The sequence below is a fragment of the Scylla paramamosain genome, chromosome 2, assembly GCF_035594125.1.
Source record: "Scylla paramamosain isolate STU-SP2022 chromosome 2, ASM3559412v1, whole genome shotgun sequence".
NCBI lineage: Eukaryota > Metazoa > Arthropoda > Malacostraca > Decapoda > Portunidae > Scylla > Scylla paramamosain.
The window spans coordinates 3070556-3090000 of record NC_087152.1 but is presented as its reverse complement, the minus strand read 5'-3'; the positions used below and the strand labels follow the sequence as shown (position 1 = coordinate 3090000).

Genomic DNA, 19445 nt, shown 5'->3' with positions numbered 1-19445 from the left:
AATACTGAGTAGATCCTTGCAAAACTGTTGTGCTTCTTGTTTCACAAAGCATTCTAACCATTTAATGTATTCATTTTCTTGAATCTTATACTCTGGTAAGCATAGATCTCCAAGAACTTTCTCAATATTATTTCTGGTATGATGAAGCAAACTCAAAGGTGTAAATCCATATGATTCAGGATGTTCATATTTTTCATCTTCCTTTCCATTCTCCCCATGAACATCTCCTGGACACTTACACTCTGTACACTTGTATCCAATGTTATAATTTGTTGTCACTTTATTCATCCATGAGCGTGTTTCTATTCTGGTGAAAACATGGTAATAATTACAAACATGGCAAAAGAGCATCTCTGGGGGATCAAGTTTTTGTTCCCATTTTGGTGACTGATTCCATATTTGCTTTACAGAGTTATATATGGGTGCAGCACTGGATATGATTGCCAGACCTGCCTTTAATAATGGTCTTGATGGAGATAAATAAAGTGATTTCATACACTCTTTTGTGGACAAGTATGAGTTCTGTGATGCACATATTTCTTCAACATAGTTCAGCAAGATATTATTAACAGATGAGTACTGTGATGTTTTCATAAACCTTAGTTCCTCTACTGTTTCTGCTAAGGTCCAAACTCTTTCAGTGTTATTCAATACTTCCTTATTAATAACTTTATTTTTTCTAAGGTAATTCATAAAATCCTTTATTTCAGTCAAAAGGTCTCTCTCTGCCACTTCCATAATTTGTGTCACATAAATTTCATCTGTCAAAGATTTGAAAGAGAGGGGAAGAAGATTTTCAAGTAGTTTTATACACTTCTTCCAGCTTTTACATCCAATCCGCCAATAAATTTTGTCCAGCTCATCAATTTCTTCTTCTTTACTGTTACTGAGAGCAGAGTTGTTAAACTTGAGAAAAACACAGCAGTTCACACCATACCTGTTAATTGCTTCCACAACTGGTGGAGTCTCTTGATTGTCAGAAAATGTTACAAAGGAGATAACATGCTTTTCAATTTCCTTACCAAACAATGAGGAAATGTAATCCATGACTAAGCGTTCTGATGAAGTTAGTCGCACTATATGGGCTTGTGCTACAAAACCTATGGCATGTATTTTTAAGTTTTGTGAGTCAGCATTCGCCAAGAAGGTTTTGAGAGACTGGACATGGTCATGGACTTCAGCTCCTGAGGAATCATTGAGCCCTGGTGTGTCTATGATTGTAAATGGATGGTCATTCTTACTTTCACAAAAAGTATAGCCAGTTATCTGAGTGGTGTGTCCTTGAATGTCATTAGAATTTCTTGCTACCTGAATGAGTTTACCAGTAGCTTTTCTGCTACCAATAAAATAATTTGCTATAAAATTTACTAATGTGGTTTTACCACTCCCAGATGCACCTAAGAGAATTATAGTTTTTCCTTCAGCTTCAGGAATAACTCCATAAAATTTTCTTGTGATTCCACATACCTCTGTTTCTTTCACTGGGACAAAAAGTGTGGAAGATTCAGCATTGCTACTGTTAAATTCAGGTGGATTTGATTTACCACTAAGAGATTTTTCAGACATAACATGGTCAGCCTTGTGTTCAAATTTCAATTGGTTTCTCTCTAGGCTTTCTTGGTTTTCTGAAATATTCATGCTACCAACATTTGTTAAATTAGGCAAGTTTGTTTTTTCCTGATACTGCATTTCTTGAGCATTATCATGCACAGTAGAATCATATGACTTTGATTTATAACTTTTAATGTTTTTAGATGCGTATGTATCCAAATGAACACATTCTGGTGTTGTTGGATTCTGGCTGGACTGAGGGATAATGTTTTTTCTTGAATACTGGCTAAATGCATCATCCTGAGGGACCTCAAAATTACTGTGTGTTTCACTATTATTATAAAGACATGACTTTCCTTCTTTAACTTGGTGAGGAATTACCAGCTGCCCTGCTTTCTTATCAATTTGCTTTCCAGAAAAAGCCTTTTTTCTGTCACTAACTTGGAGGTTAATTACCTGCTGTTCTACATTCCTGTAAACTGTTTTTTCAGACAAATTTCTATCTGTTCTTAGGATGTGAGTGTGCATTTTGTCAGGAATGCTTTTTTTCTGCTCTGAATCCTCCACTGTTACAGGACAGTGGTGGTCAAAAGTAGTACTGTCACTTCCTCTGGTTTTTGTTTTACTTTGGGTTTTGTGTGTGACTGGTAATTCAACTCCTTGGCTTGGTTTCACCACATGTGCTGCATTATCAGGTACACCAATACAGTAAGATTGGTCAAGCTCTGAATGGGCAGCACGTACCTTATCAGAAACACAGATTCTAGGCTCATTCTTTACCACAGATGCATAAGATGAAGTGTTCAGAGGTCTCTTTACTTTGCAATCCACAGGAAACTTGCCCCTGTATCTGAGTGTACTAAATAATGACAGAATTCTTCTAACCCATACTTAACTGATGATGCTACAGTTTTATTTTTCTCATATATATATCCAATTGAAAATTTATGATCAATTTTTTGTGGTAGATATGCTATGGTGGTATCTGGTTGATTTTTATCAAAATCTGTACCTTCACCTCTATTTTGGATGTCTTTACTTATTTTCATTCCTTTGAGAGATTCAATGTAATTTTTCAAGTCTACTATGTCTTTCTCCTCAATCTCATGATCAAAACAAATTAGCACATCAATATATGACTTATAATAAATGGAGGAAACAACATGCAGCTTTATATGAGGTTTCACATTGCCCTTATATTCACAAATTTTTCTCCCCTGCAGAAGAATATAGTCTGAATAATTTGTGTTTGTAAAATCTTGGGCCCAAGGTGTGTCCTTCACTCTTTGCGATTTTTCCACAATTCCTGAAATTTCTTTCTTTGATTTAATCACAATCTTATATTTTGGTTTGCATTGTTCTATGTTGATGGCATGTTTTGTGTCACCAGGAGAGTATTCCTTTGTAGAGAGATTATAAAGATCTCCAAGAGATACATTCTTGCTGTATGCACTCACTATTAACTCCTCTGGTTCTCTAAAAAAAATAATAAAAAATAAATAAATAAATAAATAGACAACAACAATGATGATGATGATGATGATGATGATGATGATTATAATAATGATGAGAGAGAGAGAGAGAGAGAGAGAGAGAGAGAGAGAGAGAGAGAGAGAGAGAGAGAGAGAGAGAGAGAGAGAGAGAGAGAGAGAGAGAGAGAGAGAGAGAGAGAGAGAGAGAGAGAGAGAGAGAGAGAGAGAGAGAGAGAGAGAGAGAGAGAGAGAGAGAGACCAAATGCCAATTATGCCAAGTCTCAAAGAGAGATTTTGTACAAAAATTGCTCTTCCCACTGACTTGTTTCTTATTTTCTGCAGAAGATAATCCTAGCAAGTTGTGTCAAGCTAGGAAAGTAAGATAACTGCTGATTGGCTACTGCCACAAATTCACAAGTCAGCCTGTTTTACAACTTGACTGGATTTAATGATTATGAATTGGTACAATACAGGAGAAGCACTTTGCTGAAGCAGGTTACTGTGTGTCTGACTGTGGAGAGCAGTCATGGTGGTGCCAATGCACTCCCAATTTTTTTTTTCAGTAGATTTTAGTGAAATCATTTAATGATCATTGATACAGTATTACTGGACACTACAGGGAAAATGGTCATCACTAATGCACTATTGGGCATTACTTCCTTATGCCATACTGCTCCACACCATCACTGAACAAATATAAATGTCAAAGGCAAGAGGGATGAGAAAACTACAGCCCACTTCCCTGGTTTTACTTGTTAAGAAAAAATAAACAAATAAATAATGATAATAATAATGATTTAAAGATCTATCATCACCTCTGAAATACAGAAACTGTCATGGTCTCAAGAATTTTAAAATAAAAGGTTGTGGACCTACACTACAAATCAAAGCAAACCAGTAACATTTTTGAGAAGTCAATAAATACTTGCTAACCTAGTTCTAGTTAGTGTGTGTATCAATGTTGTCTCCTTTGCTGCCAAACAATAAAAAATAATATAGTTTTAATGCAATACTTACGAAGCCATGGTTTGAGCGAAGTTGAGCCTTTTCATAGATACTTCCAAGGCCTGGGAGAGAGGTGAAGCATTCCTACTTCGTGATATTCAAGCAAGTCCTCTATATGAAAGCCATCAGTTCTGGAATGCCCAAAAGAATGAAAGGTGGCATGCTAAAACTAATAATAAAACGGATAAGAGAGAGAGAGAGAGAGAGAGAGAGAGAGAGAGAGAGAGAGAGAGAGAGAGAGAGAGAGAGAGAGAGAGAGAGAGAGAGAGAGAGAGAGAGAGAGAGAGAGAGAGAGAGAGAGAGAGAGAGAGAGAGAGAGAGAGAGAGAGAGAGAATGGGAGGGGGAGAGAGAGAGAATGGGAGGGGGGAGAGAGAGAATGGGAGGGGGAGAGAGAGAGAATGGGAGGGGGAGAGATAGAATGGGAGGGGGAGAGAGAGAATGGGAGGGGGAGAGAGAGAATGGGAGGGGGAGAGAGATAATGGGAGGGGGAGAGAGAGAATGGGAGGGGGAGGGGTCAAAATACCTGTCACAGTACTTGTAAGTGGAGCTTAAACAGTTGTGACATTGTCTAGCATAAAATTTCAGTCATATATTGAAAAAGAGGGATTGGATATGTGTAGGATGTTTTGCTATTGAATATTAATTGTGTGAAAATATGAATCAGAAATGTGCTGTTGAAGTGTTTTGAGATATCAAATATACATTATCTGAAGAGAGACAAGTCAAATTATGTAACTCTTATTACTGTGTAAAAGAATGTTGTGTATAGTTATCAGAAGTTTTGTATAATCATATACATTGTAAATACATGTTACTAACATTAATTAAATAAAGTTTATAAAACTATGTGCATCCCCTGGGACTCATAAACAGCTCTTACATAATTACGGACAAAAGATCATGCAACAAAAGAAGCATGATATTTGTTATTGGATAATGACTGGTATAGAATATAACAAACTACACCAGTAGAAAATCCAGAATTATAAGCATATAAAATATATGTAGTGTTACTCTGCCCTATTATTTGATGCAGCAATTTACTCATTTGATACAACACACAAAAGGCACACAAACTACATGCAAATAATTGACTTAATAAACAATATTTGTAATGAAATGGTTAAAAGGGTTTTTTACCATTGGAAGTAGGCCTCTGAACCACCACTCATGAAAAGAACAAAAATCTATATTGATATCATGTATTAAATCATATCCACATGCACAATGAAAGACAAGCCATACATGTAGATACCATCATGCAATTATGCCAGTAATATACATATTTTTTTCTACAAATTTTCTGAAGGGTTGTTACTCTGATATCATTGTTTTAATCTGAAAATCTGCTTAGGACAAGGCTAGATGATAATATGATCAAATGATCTTAAATAATCAAATTTGGAGAAGTGGCAAGAATGTTACAAGTGCACCAATCAGCTGCCCTACTGAAAGAGGTAGGTAGCAGAGAGGTCACTTCTAGATCAGCTTAGCCTATGGCAATTATAGTTACTTGCAGTAAACAGTAATTTATTAATTGTGGGGAATGCCATGATACAGTAATACCATATACACATAGGAGCTGATAGATCCTCAGGTGACAAATATAGCTGTGGTCCAAGGTTAAGAAACCATCCCTGTTTTTTTTTTTTTTTTTTTTTTGTGGGGGGGGGGATGCATGGTATGTTATACAACCCCAGGCTGTAAAGTATGGTGTTTTACCTGTGATGTGGCAAACCTATACATAGTATTACCCAGTAACCTACAGTGTCCACAGGCCTAAGTACATAGCTGGTTACTTGGCTTGAGCTGTTTGTGTGTTAGAGTGGTAGTAATAGAGAATCAGCTGAGGTGTTAAAGATAGGAAGCTGGAACAGATCTGCTGTGAATGTAGTGAACTATGCTTATAAACACTTTGCAGAGCAGTTAAAATCCTATTCAGGCCCTAATTCATAGCTAATCATTTTAAATTGTAGCAACAAATTTCCCATCACTGAAATGATGAAAAATGCATGGAGTACATCACATACACCAAGACCTGAACAAAACCAATTTAAAATGTTCAGTTAGCTGGCTTACATCCAACTTCTGCCAAAACAGGGTAGAACAAGAGCATTAGTGATAGGAAGAAGTGGCAATCTGATACTTTATAGTACATTTCATCCACACCCAAATAAAAAATGATAAGGGTAACCACAATAGTAATCACCACAAGGAATTTTGGCATTGTTTTTTCACAAGTGCATAAATCATTATTAATTTTTCCAATAAGGTACAGTCACATTTACAAAATGCTATTAACAGTTATCAGAAAATTTTGCCCAAAGATGAGAGGCACTCATTGGTGGTCATAGTGATGCATGCCACTGTGCGCACATCCTCTGAATCATTTAATTATATAATAACACATAATATGTATAGTAAAAATAGTTAAAGTAAGATTGTATAATTTCAGAAATGCAATTATGTTTAACTGAAGCCTAACTAATGAGATACCTTACCAATATAGTTCATTAAAAGTTGATGAATAATACAGTATAGTAATCACAAAATAATAAGAATATTAAGAGTAACAACTGAATATTACACTTGATGACATCAAGCAAATGCCTGTGTCAGCTACACTTTACATTTTTCTCATAAATAATCTTAAAAAAAAAAAATAAATAAAATAAATAATTTCAAAAGTTTACCCTTGTCATCTTTTATTTGGGTATGGGTGAAATGAGTATTGTATAGTATAGCGGGTCTGACACACAAGCAGCTGTCATTCCAAGGAAAATCAGAGTAATACCTCCTCAGGTCCCCAGTTACCAGATACAAAGCACTAGAGGCATCTATGCTTTGGGAGATCGTGAGGAGGAATCTAAGCAATTGGAAAAGACAAGTGACAGCATAAGTAGGATTAGAGGATAGGAAAAGGCTCGACTCATGAAATTTTGCCTTCGTAAGCTGCTGCTGCTTCAACTGCACTATAAATGACTAAAACAATAATGTCACCTTAGCAATAACATACAATAATAATAAGTACCATAATTTCATTACTTCCCCAAGTTAACCCACCCATTAAGCCAGGAAGAGGAAAACACAATGCACAGCTGTTCACTTTCTATCTATTCATGCTTAGCACAATTACAAAGATCACTGTTATTACCTTATTTTAATAAGGTAACAAAACAATATAACATAATACAAGTTTTGAAGAAAATAAGAAATGCTATTGATACCACAATTTTTATGTCAAGTTTTAACCAAACCATAAATCTGACAGTCTCTTTTATAACTTGCAAAGGTACCAGATGCTGCACAAAATCACATCTATGAAGTGAGGATGCATTAATACATGTATATCCCACCGCAAGATTTAATACATAAAATAATAATGACATGCAAAGTTCCTGTAGGTCATCACACAATTCAGAATCACAATACTTCAGAAACTTGCAAGTTAGTTTTGTACAGACACTATTAACATATCTTAAAAACTGAAGATACTTGGCATTACCCAAGCAAAAAATAAATAAAATGTAAATACAAATATGAAAAAAATATATAAACATAAATATGTAAAAAATAAATAAATAAATAAAACCTTCTTATGTGTAAATAATCAAATCATGTACTGTATACTTAATGCAACATCTAACAATTACTGTTTGCAGCAAACAGAAATTAAATTTACTGTGTACCAACAGATTTTAGCCTCCATCAACATTAACCTTCACAATGTAACAAGAGTGAACAATGTTAAGGTATTCTGTGATACAAGATCAACACCACATACAGTAGTGATGCAAATTTCCTAATCTAGCATGACTGTAAAACAGAGAGAGAGAGAGAGAGAGAGAGAGAGAGAGAGAGAGAGAGAGAGAGAGAGAGAGAGAGAGAGAGAGAGAGAGAGAGAGAGAGAGAGAGAGAGAGAGAGAGAGAGAGAGAGAGAGAGAGAGAGAGAGAGAGAGAGAGAGAGAGAGAGAGAGAGAGAGAGAGAGAGAGAGAGAGAGAGAGAGAGATTCACCTTGTGATACAACAGATATATTTCACCATTATAAGAATATAGTTTTTAATGAAATTCTCAAGTTCTGTTAATGCTTGACTATGCATGGTTACAATCTACCACATATTAATACCTCCTGCACAAAATAAAAAATTAGACTATGCAAGCAAATTCCATTTACAATAAGTGCAGCAAAATAAAGAGTACAGTATAACTGCAAATGCAAATTTCAAGCAATTTTTTTTTTATCAATAGCACATTGTAAAACCAGATCAGTTCTCAATATCTAGCACACACATTCACAAATTCCCAGGTGAGGTAGTAATGATCCTCTTCAAAATTTCTTTGCTTTACAACTAGAATCAGTACCAATCATTAGCTTTTAGAAATATTTCAACAAGCCTTCCTCCCAAAGTGATTTGCAAACTATCTTTAGTCAATCATTAGATCTTGGAAATATTTCAACAAGCCTTCCCCTGAGTGATTTGCATAGTTTCCCCTCACTCCCTGAATCACATGAACTTCATCTTTTATCTTGTATAGCATCTGAATCCTTTTTTCAAAGTTATGGCGCTTCTGCATCTTCTCTGATTCAATCATCAGCTCAATGTACTCCTTTGTTGATAAAGGATTGGGCTTCAGTGCTATTTCATCCAGACGTTCTACATGGATCTGTGCTTCCTTAATCATATCTATAACCTTCTTAGCATGCTCACTGATATCTTCCTCTATAGCCTTGATAATACTTTCTTTATCAAGTTTGCCTTTTTGGGCATTTTCATATCTGTCAAGAAGTTCTTGTACTGTACGCTCCTCTTTTTTCCACTTTGTATCAAACCTAAAGCCCATGTTTTTGTGACAGTCCCAATAGCAATTTGCTGGGCAGATCCTACAGTTCCCTTCTGACATTGCCCAGCACCCAGCCTTATCTTCATCCCTAGGAATGTAGCATGGATAGTGACACGTCATATTGCACTTGATGCAATTGGTCACATGCTCTTTAGTACTTAAATCGATCTTGATTATTTCTGGAACTTCTACTATCTCCTTGTAGTTTGCAGACCCTGTCATGTCATCATCTAAGCGGGCTAACATATCCCTTTCTTGATTTAAATTGGAGAGTTTGCTCAGACCCAAGTGTATCTGATTCTGAAGTCCAATTACCACTAACTGAAGGCAATTTCTTTCCTCAAGAACCTGCTTTGTAAGAGTCAAACTTGCAGGGTATGTCTTTCCAAGCTTCATGAAAAAATTGGTCATACTTCGATAACCCATCTCCCAGAAAAGTTTACAAATATATGAAGATTCTTCATCATCAGAATCAGAATCATCACTTTCATCATCTTTACATTTATTGCTGGCAAACAAGGCACTGTTGTTGAATTTGTAAAATCCAGTATAATGAACATTAGCTTCCTCTAGGGCAGCAAGAACTGGTGGAGTTTTAGCATCAGCAAATGTAGCCATGACATAAATATTGTCTTTTATATCTTTGCCAAACATTGATGACAGCCCATCATACACATAGCGTTGAGTTTGGGTCAATCTGGCAGCTGAAGCTGGTGTTACAAAACCAACACCATCCACTTGGTCAATGCCATAATCTTGTTTGAGGAAAGTTTCTAATTGTTTCATCATCTCTCGATCACGCTGAATGCCTCTGGTGTCTCCAAACCCAGGAGTGTCAATCAGTACATAGTTATAGTCAAATGGCATTCCAGGTAACTGATTGAATACATATGCTGTTATCAAGTCGGTCTGACTCTCAGCCTGTGAACGCTTTGGTGCATTTTTATCATCAATGAGTACTAGTCTGAAGTCATCAGTAAACTCAACTCTAAAAATGTAATTTACCATGGCATTAATGAGTGTAGTTTTACCAGTGCCTGTGGCACCCACCAACAGAATAACCTTTGTTGGTTTGTTGGTCTTCTGCCCAAGTGACATCAACTGTACTTTATCATTATCATTTTTGTGTTCTAGACGCATCTTTAGTTTACGTATCATCATACCCTCTTGAGTGCCATGGCTTGTGCTGAAATCCTCCCTTGCACGTAACTTCAAGGCTCTTTCTTCCTCAGGTGTAGCACGAGCACCAGAAGCTGTGGGTGCCATCCTGAGACACCAAGGAGCCTTGTCTGGAAATGAAACATGTACTTGCTATCCATTGATGTACAAGTAAAACTTGGATGACTATGAATTAACCCATGCAAAATATCAATGAAGTTATCCTTGGACAATTATGGTACATGATTCTGCATCTATGTTATTTTGAATAAATCCAGGATGAGAGAGAGAGAGAGAGAGAGAGAGAGAGAGAGAGAGAGAGAGAGAGAGAGAGAGAGAGAGAGAGAGAGAGAGAGAGAGAGAGAGAGAGAGAGAGAGAGAGAGAGAGAGAGAGAGAGAGAGAGAGAGAGAGAGAGAGAGAGAGAGAGAGAGAGAGAGAGAGAGAGAGAGAGAGAGAGAGAGAGAGAGAGAGAGAGACTTTCATAATAGCATAACTTAAGTATGACACCAAAATATTTAGCAATGACCTACCCGCTCATAAGATGATTCTAACCTGCAGGTAAACCCTAAACTTTCATTTCTTTTTCATTAAATATGCACGTATAATTTGTAGCTTGAGTTCATAATAAAAATAAATTCAGAAAATGCCTCAAAATGATGATTTCTATTTCTAGAATTTCAGGTTTGGGGAAAAACAAACCAAGTTAATTTTCAAACCTTCAGTTCTTTCAGTTATCAACTAAATAAAATCTTCCACAAAAGCTTCCACAAAAGCTTCCTTTTTAAGAGCACAAACCTAGTCTCTTCCTTTATAGCAAATACTCCTTTAATAAGATATTATTTTTTAAGTCCCTCCTAGATTATGACTATATGAATCCGACCCCTTCTTGCAAGAACTATTCCTCCTTAGTAATGAGCTCCATACATGCAGCTTTAGAAAGTCTACAACTCCCTTTTCTGTCAATGGTCCTATTTCATTAGTATACTACAATGTTGCATCTTTAGCTATCTTCAGCCATGAACTAAATTCTCTAACCTGGTTGGTTGTCTGCCTCTTTTCTCCCTCTTATCTCACTATACATGAACTAGAACCTCATCACTATTCATTTCATTTGTACAAGCTCAAATAAACTTGTCCATCTTTTCACTTCATCAGACTTAATAATATACACTATGTTTATCTCCAATCCTCTCTCCTGATTCACCACCTGTGATTCCAAGTCTTCTGTTCAGTAATCAACTATACAGCTGGTCTTCAACATTGGTAGAGGTTAGATAAAAAAAAATTCACAAATGTTGTATATCTAAATACAATTTGTCCCTTCCTGAGAGAGAGAGAGAGAGAGAGAGAGAGAGAGAGAGAGAGAGAGAGAGAGAGAGAGAGAGAGAGAGAGAGAGAGAGAGAGAGAGAGAGAGAGAGAGAGAGAGAGAGAGAGAGAGAGAGAGAGAGAGAGAGAGAGAGAGAGAGAGAGAGAGAGAGAGAAACTCATTCCCCCATGGTCTTGTTTAAATAAAGAAAAGCCTGATGTACATGTATGTATTTACATACACTTTAATATTTAATAAAAGAAGGTAACATTAATATAAATATTCTGATGTGGTCCTTTTCTCCAACCTCCCTACTCTTAGTATCACCAATTCAACTGCCATGCAACATCCTCACACTCTACTGTTCTACCTAAATAACATAACTACTGTGGAGTCTAAATGAAGTAGCAACTATGCATTTATTTTTTTTTTTTCAAATTAACATGACTGACATCTATGTCTCCAAGTGCCTTAGTGAAAATTACAACAATGTTAAAATTAACATCATTACAGCACGAGTTATGTCAAGGAAAAAGTTCAAAAGCAGTAGGAAATGTATATGCCATACAGATAGAAAATATACAATGTGTCACCAAAAACAAATTAAACTGACACTACCAGGCAACAGAACCTAGTTATATAGGAAGTGTTGGGTCCTGCCTCCACATCTCGTTAGTAAATTTCTCCTTGAACTTATGAATATTTCTAGCACGAACTACCTCTTATTCAGCCCATTCCACGTGTCAGTACATTTATCTGGTAAGCATAACTTTTTTTATATCCTTCCAATATCTTGTCTTCTTTAGCTTCTCTCCATGCCCTCTTGATTCTCCATTGTCCCAAATAAAATCCATTGTCCCAAATAAATCCATTCATTGCTCTGTATAGCATTATCAACTTCCCCCTTTCTCTTTTTCCTCCAGAGATGAGACCTTTAGTCTGTTCTATTCAGTCTTTCTTCATATATCATATCCTTCAATCTGGACATAATTTTTGCAGCTACTTTATGCGTTTCTTTTCCGAAGGAGCTCCAGATTACAGCATATTCCAATCAAGGTTGAATCACTGCCATGATACTCATACCACTTTTCTAGACGGGGTGGAATCAAAAGCTTTTTGTCTCATCAACCTCCTCTCCTCTAACTGACAGTCTTCAGCCTCTTTCTCATTGCCGCAATGTTGCATCTCTTGCCATCTTCTACTGCTATTTTCATGCTAACTGCTCTTCTGGGGCTGTATACATTAACATTTTAAACAGGCTAAAAATACTTTTAGTACCCAATTTTACTTTAACTGCTAAAAATTCCTTAAAAGTAATAAATAATCACCCTTAAGACCTAAAATACTTTTAGCAGCTTGGAGTGGTGAGGGGTACTCCTAAGTGCCTAAAATTATTTTTAGATGGCAGGATGACAGTCAACACCTGAATTTTCAGCAAAGGAGAGGCATCCTACGAGAGCACAGTGATGCTCAGCTGATGGAAAGAGTTCTGCCTGCTCTTGGTGAAATTCTATATGTGATAGGACTGTGAGGAATGCACTAGGGAGTCACACTGTAGGGAGTAAGATTAAAGGCCATAACTTCAGTACAGCATAGCCAACCATCAGCCAAAACCCTTGAGGCTCATGCACTACATGGCATCTTCAGATTCTCTCTCTCTCTCTCTCTCTCTCTCTCTCTCTCTCTCTCTCTCTCTCTCTCTATGATGGATATCATGATGAGACGAACATATTGTATAAGCTGCAGAATTCCCCACTATCACACATACAAGAATTACTACATCTAGAGATTAGGAGAGAATATATAAATAATGCACAAAATAAAGCTGTGGAATGCAACTGTAGCTTACGACACCAAAATCCATTTCAAATTATGTTTTGGCAAGTGTGCGTGCGTGCATGCGTACCTAGTTGTGACATATGGGAGAGGAGCTAAGCTCGTACTGTCCCCTCTCCAGAACTGTTTTTATCCAACTTTTCCTTAAAGTCATAAATATTTGTAGCACACACCACTTCCCCTTCCAGTCCATTCCATGCCTCTATGAGGGAAGCTAAACTTCTTTATGTCCCTTCTGCAGGTGGTTACTTTTAGTTTTCTTCCATGTCCTCTTGTTTCTCTTTCATTCATTATAAAGAGATGTTCCCTATCTAGTTTTTTTATCCCACTCAGCAATCTGTACAATGCAATCAAATCCTCTCTCTCTCTTCTCTCTTTTCCAAGGTTGGGAGTTGCATTCTAGCTAGTCACTCCTCATATGACAAATCTTGCAATTCTGTTATCATCTTTGTTGCTGCTCTCTGTATTCCTTCCAACTTTCTTATGTGTTTTTTTTTTTTTCCATGTGGTGACCAAGTTACTGCTGCGTATTCTAATCTTGGACGTATCATTGTGGTGATTATTTTCCTCATCATTTCTATATCTGGATAAGCAAAGGCAACTCTTATATTTCTTAGTAGGCTGAGAGTTTCACCTGTTATCTTGTTAATATGTTTTTCTGAGAAAATCACTCCCAAATCTTTTTCTCTTGTCTTATTTATCATTTCATTCCCCATCTTATAGCTACACCTTGTTACTTTTTTCAAATTCCATCTTTTAACACTTACCAGAGTTAAATTCCATTTGCCACCTATTGCTCCACTCCCACATCTTGTCTATATCTCTTTGTAATTCTTCACAATCCTCCATTCCCTTCACTCTTCTCGTAAGTTTTGCACCATCAGCAAAAAGACTCACATAGCTGGATACATTCTCCACTATATCATTTATATACACCACAAACATTATTGGTGCCAACAATGACCCTTGGGGGACCCCATTTAATATTGGGCTCCACACTGATGTCTGGTCCCTAATAACTGTTTGCACCTCTGTTTTTAAGGAAATCATCCATTTCAGCATTTTTCCATTTACACCACCTATCTTTTCCAGCTTCCACAGCAGTCTATTATGTGGCACTTAATCAAGTTTTTCTTTAATCTAGACAAATAATCTGCCCAACCATCTCTCTCCTGTATATCAATCGCTCTTGAATAATAGCATAATAAATTAGTGACACAAGATCTCTCTTTTCTAAAGCCAAATTGACAAGTTGTGAGAATATCCTTATCTTCCAAAAACTTGGTCCATTTCTTCTTTATTATCCTTTCATATATTTTTGCAACCACACTCATCAGCAAAACCAGTCTAAAATTTAGTGGGTCTTGTGTGTCTCCTCCTTTAAATATGGGTATGATGTTTGCCCTTTTCTAACCCTGTGGAACTATTCCTTCATTAATAGAGGAACATATAATGGTATGTAATTTATCACTAAGCTGGTTACTCCCTTCTTTTATTATCCATCCTGACACTCCATCCAGTCCTGCAGCCTTTCTCATATCTAACACTTTGATGATTTCATCAATTTCCTCTTTTGTTACTTGAAATTCCACTATTTTTCCATTTTCAGGTGTGCACAATGGCTTTATAAATTCCTTTTCTTTTGTAAAAACTTCCTTAAAGCTCTTATTCATCATTTCTGCCACCTCTTTTGGGTCTTCATAATACACTCCATCTACCATTTGCTTTTCAGTTTACCATTCACATATCTATAGAAGAGTTTGGGCTCATGTTTATACCTGTCTATTATATCTTTTTCAAACTGTCTTTGTTCATCCCTCAGGATCTTCATGTAATCATTTCTTGCTTGTTTGTGATTATTCCATAGGTTAATTCTTTTACTTTTCCTCCATTTTTTCCATGTATCCTCTTTCGTCCTTCTTGCTGCTTCGCACCTTTTATTAAACCACTCTTTTTTACCAGCTATTACTGTCTGCTTTTTAGGTACAAAGTTTTTTCACCTTTATATATTTTAAGAAATTCATCCCACTTCTCTTGGACCCCTGTAGCCTTCTCTTGGAGCCCCTGTAGCCTATCCCATCTCTCCTCTTGAAAAAACTTCATGTTATCAAAGTCTGCCTTACAGTAGTTTAATCTCCCAGCATGGTGTTCTTCATTCCTTTGATTCTCTATTTCCTCATTTACATTGAATTCTATGGTAGCATGGCCACTTTTGGCTAACAGACACCCTATGTGAACATTCTCAATTCCTTCTGGTTCCTTACTAAATAACAAATCTAGTCTTCATGTTTCTCTATCTTTTATCTTTCCTAAATTTTGTATCTCCTTTTATCCATTGAGTTAATATATTACCCATTGCCAGCTGTAATAATTTATTTTCCCAAGATGATTCTGTTCCCAACACACCTCCTTACAGTTAAAAGTCTCCCATCATGATCAATCTATCACCACTCAGCACTTTCTCTGTCCAGTTCACTGTCTTTCATCATTATTTCATATTCTTCGTTTGATCAGGCATTGGTTTTTGGTGGTACATACATCACTGTGTATTGCCTCTTTTTGCCTTGTGTATTTCTACTCCAATTTTTATTGCCTATGCTAATCTGTTGCTATGTTCTATTTCAACCACCTTTAAGCTTTTCTTAACTAAAAACATCACTCCTCCTTTCTTATATGTTCTACTTCTTTTCCATAAATTGTATTGATTTTGCCCAATATTCTTTACCTCTCATATAATTTCATTTCTGTGAGACCCATTATATCTGGACTTTTCTCATTTAAATAAACATTTAATTCCCTCAATCCCAAGATGAGTCCATTGATGTTTGTGTAAGCTACCTTCAAAATGCCCTTTTTTTCTCCTTAGTTTGTTTCCCTGTTCTCCCTCCTGTTCAGGTACCACTCTCTCACTTTCATGTCCAACACCCTCCAACAGAATATCTCCTGCTCTTCTGGTCTCTCCATTTTTTTACCTTTACTTCCTCCCTCATTTTAATTAGCTCTTTTCTTTCCTTTTCATTTAAGTCTCTTCTCAGCCACATGTTTTTTGTTACCTCATCTTTAGCTAATCTCCAGGCCCCTTCCAGAGCCTCCTCAGCTTCCTTCTGTGATTTAAATTTTATTCTTATGGGTCTGTGCCCTTCACCTGTGTGTGTGCGTGCGTGTGTGTACACTTCAGAAATGAAGCAATCACAAAATTTTGGAACTGCAGTCAATGATGCATCTAGTGAGAAAATATGAGAACTGCATAGCTCACACTAGCTACCTGGAGTCTCACTTCACTTGGTCTCATTCTTTTTCTCCTCTAAACATGCCTCTAGTGCTTCCCAGATTATGTCCTGTATCAGCACTGTGTTCACATTTTCAATGTCCTCTACTTTGAGTCACTGCTCTGAGATGGCACACACCAGCTACCAGTTTATGGATGTTAACCAGACAAAATGCTTGTGCAAGTAAAGGAAATCATGTGATCTGAGACTAAATGATGGAAATGGCCAAAGCAAGTTCAGAACGCATGCCTTGCCGTACCTTTCTACTGATGTATCTGTACAATGACAGTGATTCAGATGTGCAGTTGAGTTTGTGAGTATTTCAGAAACGCCCCTTCCCTTGCCCTTGTATAATTTTTCTCCATCATTCTGAACTCTGCATCAACTCACATTGGAAGTGTATTCACAAGTATATGCAAATGCATGCTCCTTGTACATAAATGTTCACATTCCAGGGATACAGTAGATTCACACAATTGGTTATTATATGCACTTTAACACCTCCTCAAGTTGTCAATGATAATAAGAGCTTTCTCTTTGCCGACTTATTAAAATTCAGACGTGTGTGAAATATAAATAAACCCCTGGAAATCTCAAGTAATGGTCAAAACATTAGTTCGTTGAACATTATCTTTGTACAAATGGCTAAACTAGTCACGACAAGTCCAACCTTGCAGCTGAAAAATGTTCAGGTTTCTGTCAGCCCAAATAAAATGTAAAGTACAGCATACAGCCTTCATAAGAAGCCCAATCCACAACTGTTTGACCAACCTGGTAACACTGAATTACTGCACTAGCTATACCAAGTTTGGCCTAGCTTTACTTAGTAGGTAAGATGTCCCCCAAAAATAAAGAAAATAAAATAAAATAAAATAAAATATAAATAAAATAAAATAAATAATAACAATAAATAAATTGAATATTTTATGACCTTGCAAGCTTATGTGGAATTGAGACTTAGATGCATTTATGGAAGCTTTTGTATACAACCATTTGTCAACTTATGACCAAGTTACACACAATAACGAGAGAGAGAGAGAGAGAGAGAGAGAGAGAGAGAGAGAGAGAGAGAGAGAGAGAGAGAGAGAGAGAGAGAGAGAGAGAGAGAGAGAGAGAGAGAGAGAGAGAGAGAGAGAGATATTCTTACCACTTGTCTCCAAATCGAAGCCTATCGAAGGCCTAGGTTGTGCCCAGATCTTGTTCCCCTGGAAAGAATAAATAAATAATTAACATATGAGAGAGAGAGAGAGAGAGAGAGAGAGAGAGAGAGAGAGAGAGAGAGAGAGAGAGAGAGAGAGAGAGAGAGAGAGAGAGAGAGAGAGAGAGAGAGAGAGAGAGAGAGAGAGAGAGAGAGAGAGAGAGAGAGAGAGAGAGAGAGAGAGAGAGAGAGAGTCCTAAGAAGTGACAAATGGTTTTATTTAATATCTTTGTTTCATTAGAGATCTGGATGAAGAGTGAAAACTACATAATTACTTTTGAGTATGACTGTAATTTTGTGTTAATAGTTTAATTTAATTTTTCTGTCCATTTCTAAGCTATGCAGTGACCTATTAACACAACTTGCCAGGTACGACCACAAGCCTGCTTCTTGTACATCCCTATTGGGATACCGAATACCTTAATTTTATTCAATACTATTCACATGATTATTACTAAACTATAAATTATGTACTTTCATATTTTTCAAGCTAATCACATGAATGCTAATCTTCAACAAGTCAAGTATTCTATAATAATGCAGGAGATTATACTGACAACACGCATTTCCTTGAGTATCTTTTTAAACGTAACATTTTCAGGAATGTGGCAAAATCCTGAGCACTTAAGTTCTTCAAATCCCCAAATTATCGAGTAACAAGTGCCTCATACAGTATCCAGGCAGCAGGAAATGGACCAAGGAAGCTTCTTTGAATCCAGGCAGCAGGAAATGGACCAAGGAAGCTTCTTTGAACTGGACTTAAGATTTTTAATCACTAGCCAGGGGGGAGGTAGGGGGTTCTCTTCTCACCCACCGTGGATCTCGCGTTGAGCCACGTAAAGCATCAAAAAGGCTATTACCGAAATATATCATCTACAATTCTACGTCGCTGTTAATTTGCGGATACCCAAGTCGATTTGCTCACTTCAAAATGCAAGAGCCAAGGTGCCACCATGACACCACTCCGACCCTCCTCTACTTAAGTGTGCAAGGCATTTTCCTGGTGGTTTTCGGAACATATGGAATTAATATTCAAACCTTTTTCGTCATAAATTATTTTATTTTTTTCCCAAATACCTGGCGAAGACCGAACCAAATCTATCTATACTGAACTTCAAAGCGGTACTACTCACTGCGTATCCTTCAACTGCTACCTTTCTATCCTTTCCAGCCCGAGAAATTCAGGCAACATTAAAGTATCTCGGTGAAGAAAAAAAAAAAAAAAAAAAAAAAAAAAAAAAAAAAAAACGGATTTTCTTAAACTCCCTTTTATTTTTCTCCTTGCGAGAACGTTCACGTTTTATATTACAGCATGTATACTTCTCTATCAAATATTTAGCAACACAAGATTAAGAAAGAACTCGTCATAAAACGAATCTGCCTAATGAATGAAACATTTGTCAAGTGTTGCGTGTAACCGAATGAAAACGAACAGCCATATCCAAATAAAATATTTAAAACATGCCGGATAGGAATTTGACATACATATTGCAATGTTTTCAAGATCATTTACAACATTTTAATGCAAGTGGTTCAGGACTAAATAAGACGTACTTAACTTGTGCCAATAAACCAAGAACTCACCAGTATTGGGCCAAGAATAAGCTGCAGCTCCTCTGTCCTCGGGATCTAGTGAGTGAATGGTTACTGGCTAAGGCTGAGCTGCGCAAGGAGTGATGCCACGGCGCCTCCCTTTCCGCCTCATATCACCAGGAACCAATCACGATGCCGGGGTGACGTAGACCGACCAATAAGAGAAGAGAAAAGATACAGCTGGACGATGAAGGATATACTGGACACGAAC

The 19445-nt window shown here is 36.8% G+C and overlaps 1 protein-coding gene across 6 annotated transcripts in view; it reads right to left on the bottom strand.

Annotated features, from left to right (window-relative positions):
• The window catches only part of LOC135108475 (uncharacterized), a 24690-nt gene extending 5245 nt beyond the window's left edge, over window positions 1-19445 (bottom strand). Inside the window, exons 1-4 of one of the 6 annotated variants that reach the window (XM_064019531.1) lie at window positions 19226-19383; window positions 17591-17648; window positions 4041-4159; window positions 1-3027 (exon numbers count right to left, since the gene is read on the bottom strand). The exon at window positions 1-3027 is cut by the window's left edge and continues 431 nt beyond it. In XM_064019531.1, coding sequence (XP_063875601.1) covers window positions 1-2079 — 2079 coding nt within the window. In that variant the 5' untranslated portion in view covers window positions 2080-3027; window positions 4041-4159; window positions 17591-17648; window positions 19226-19383. Of the gene's footprint in view, window positions 3028-4040; window positions 4160-7122; window positions 10162-17590; window positions 17649-19225 lie in introns of those variants that run through there. The other 5 variants (XM_064019558.1, XM_064019548.1, XM_064019564.1 and 2 more) reach the window with 5 other exon arrangements.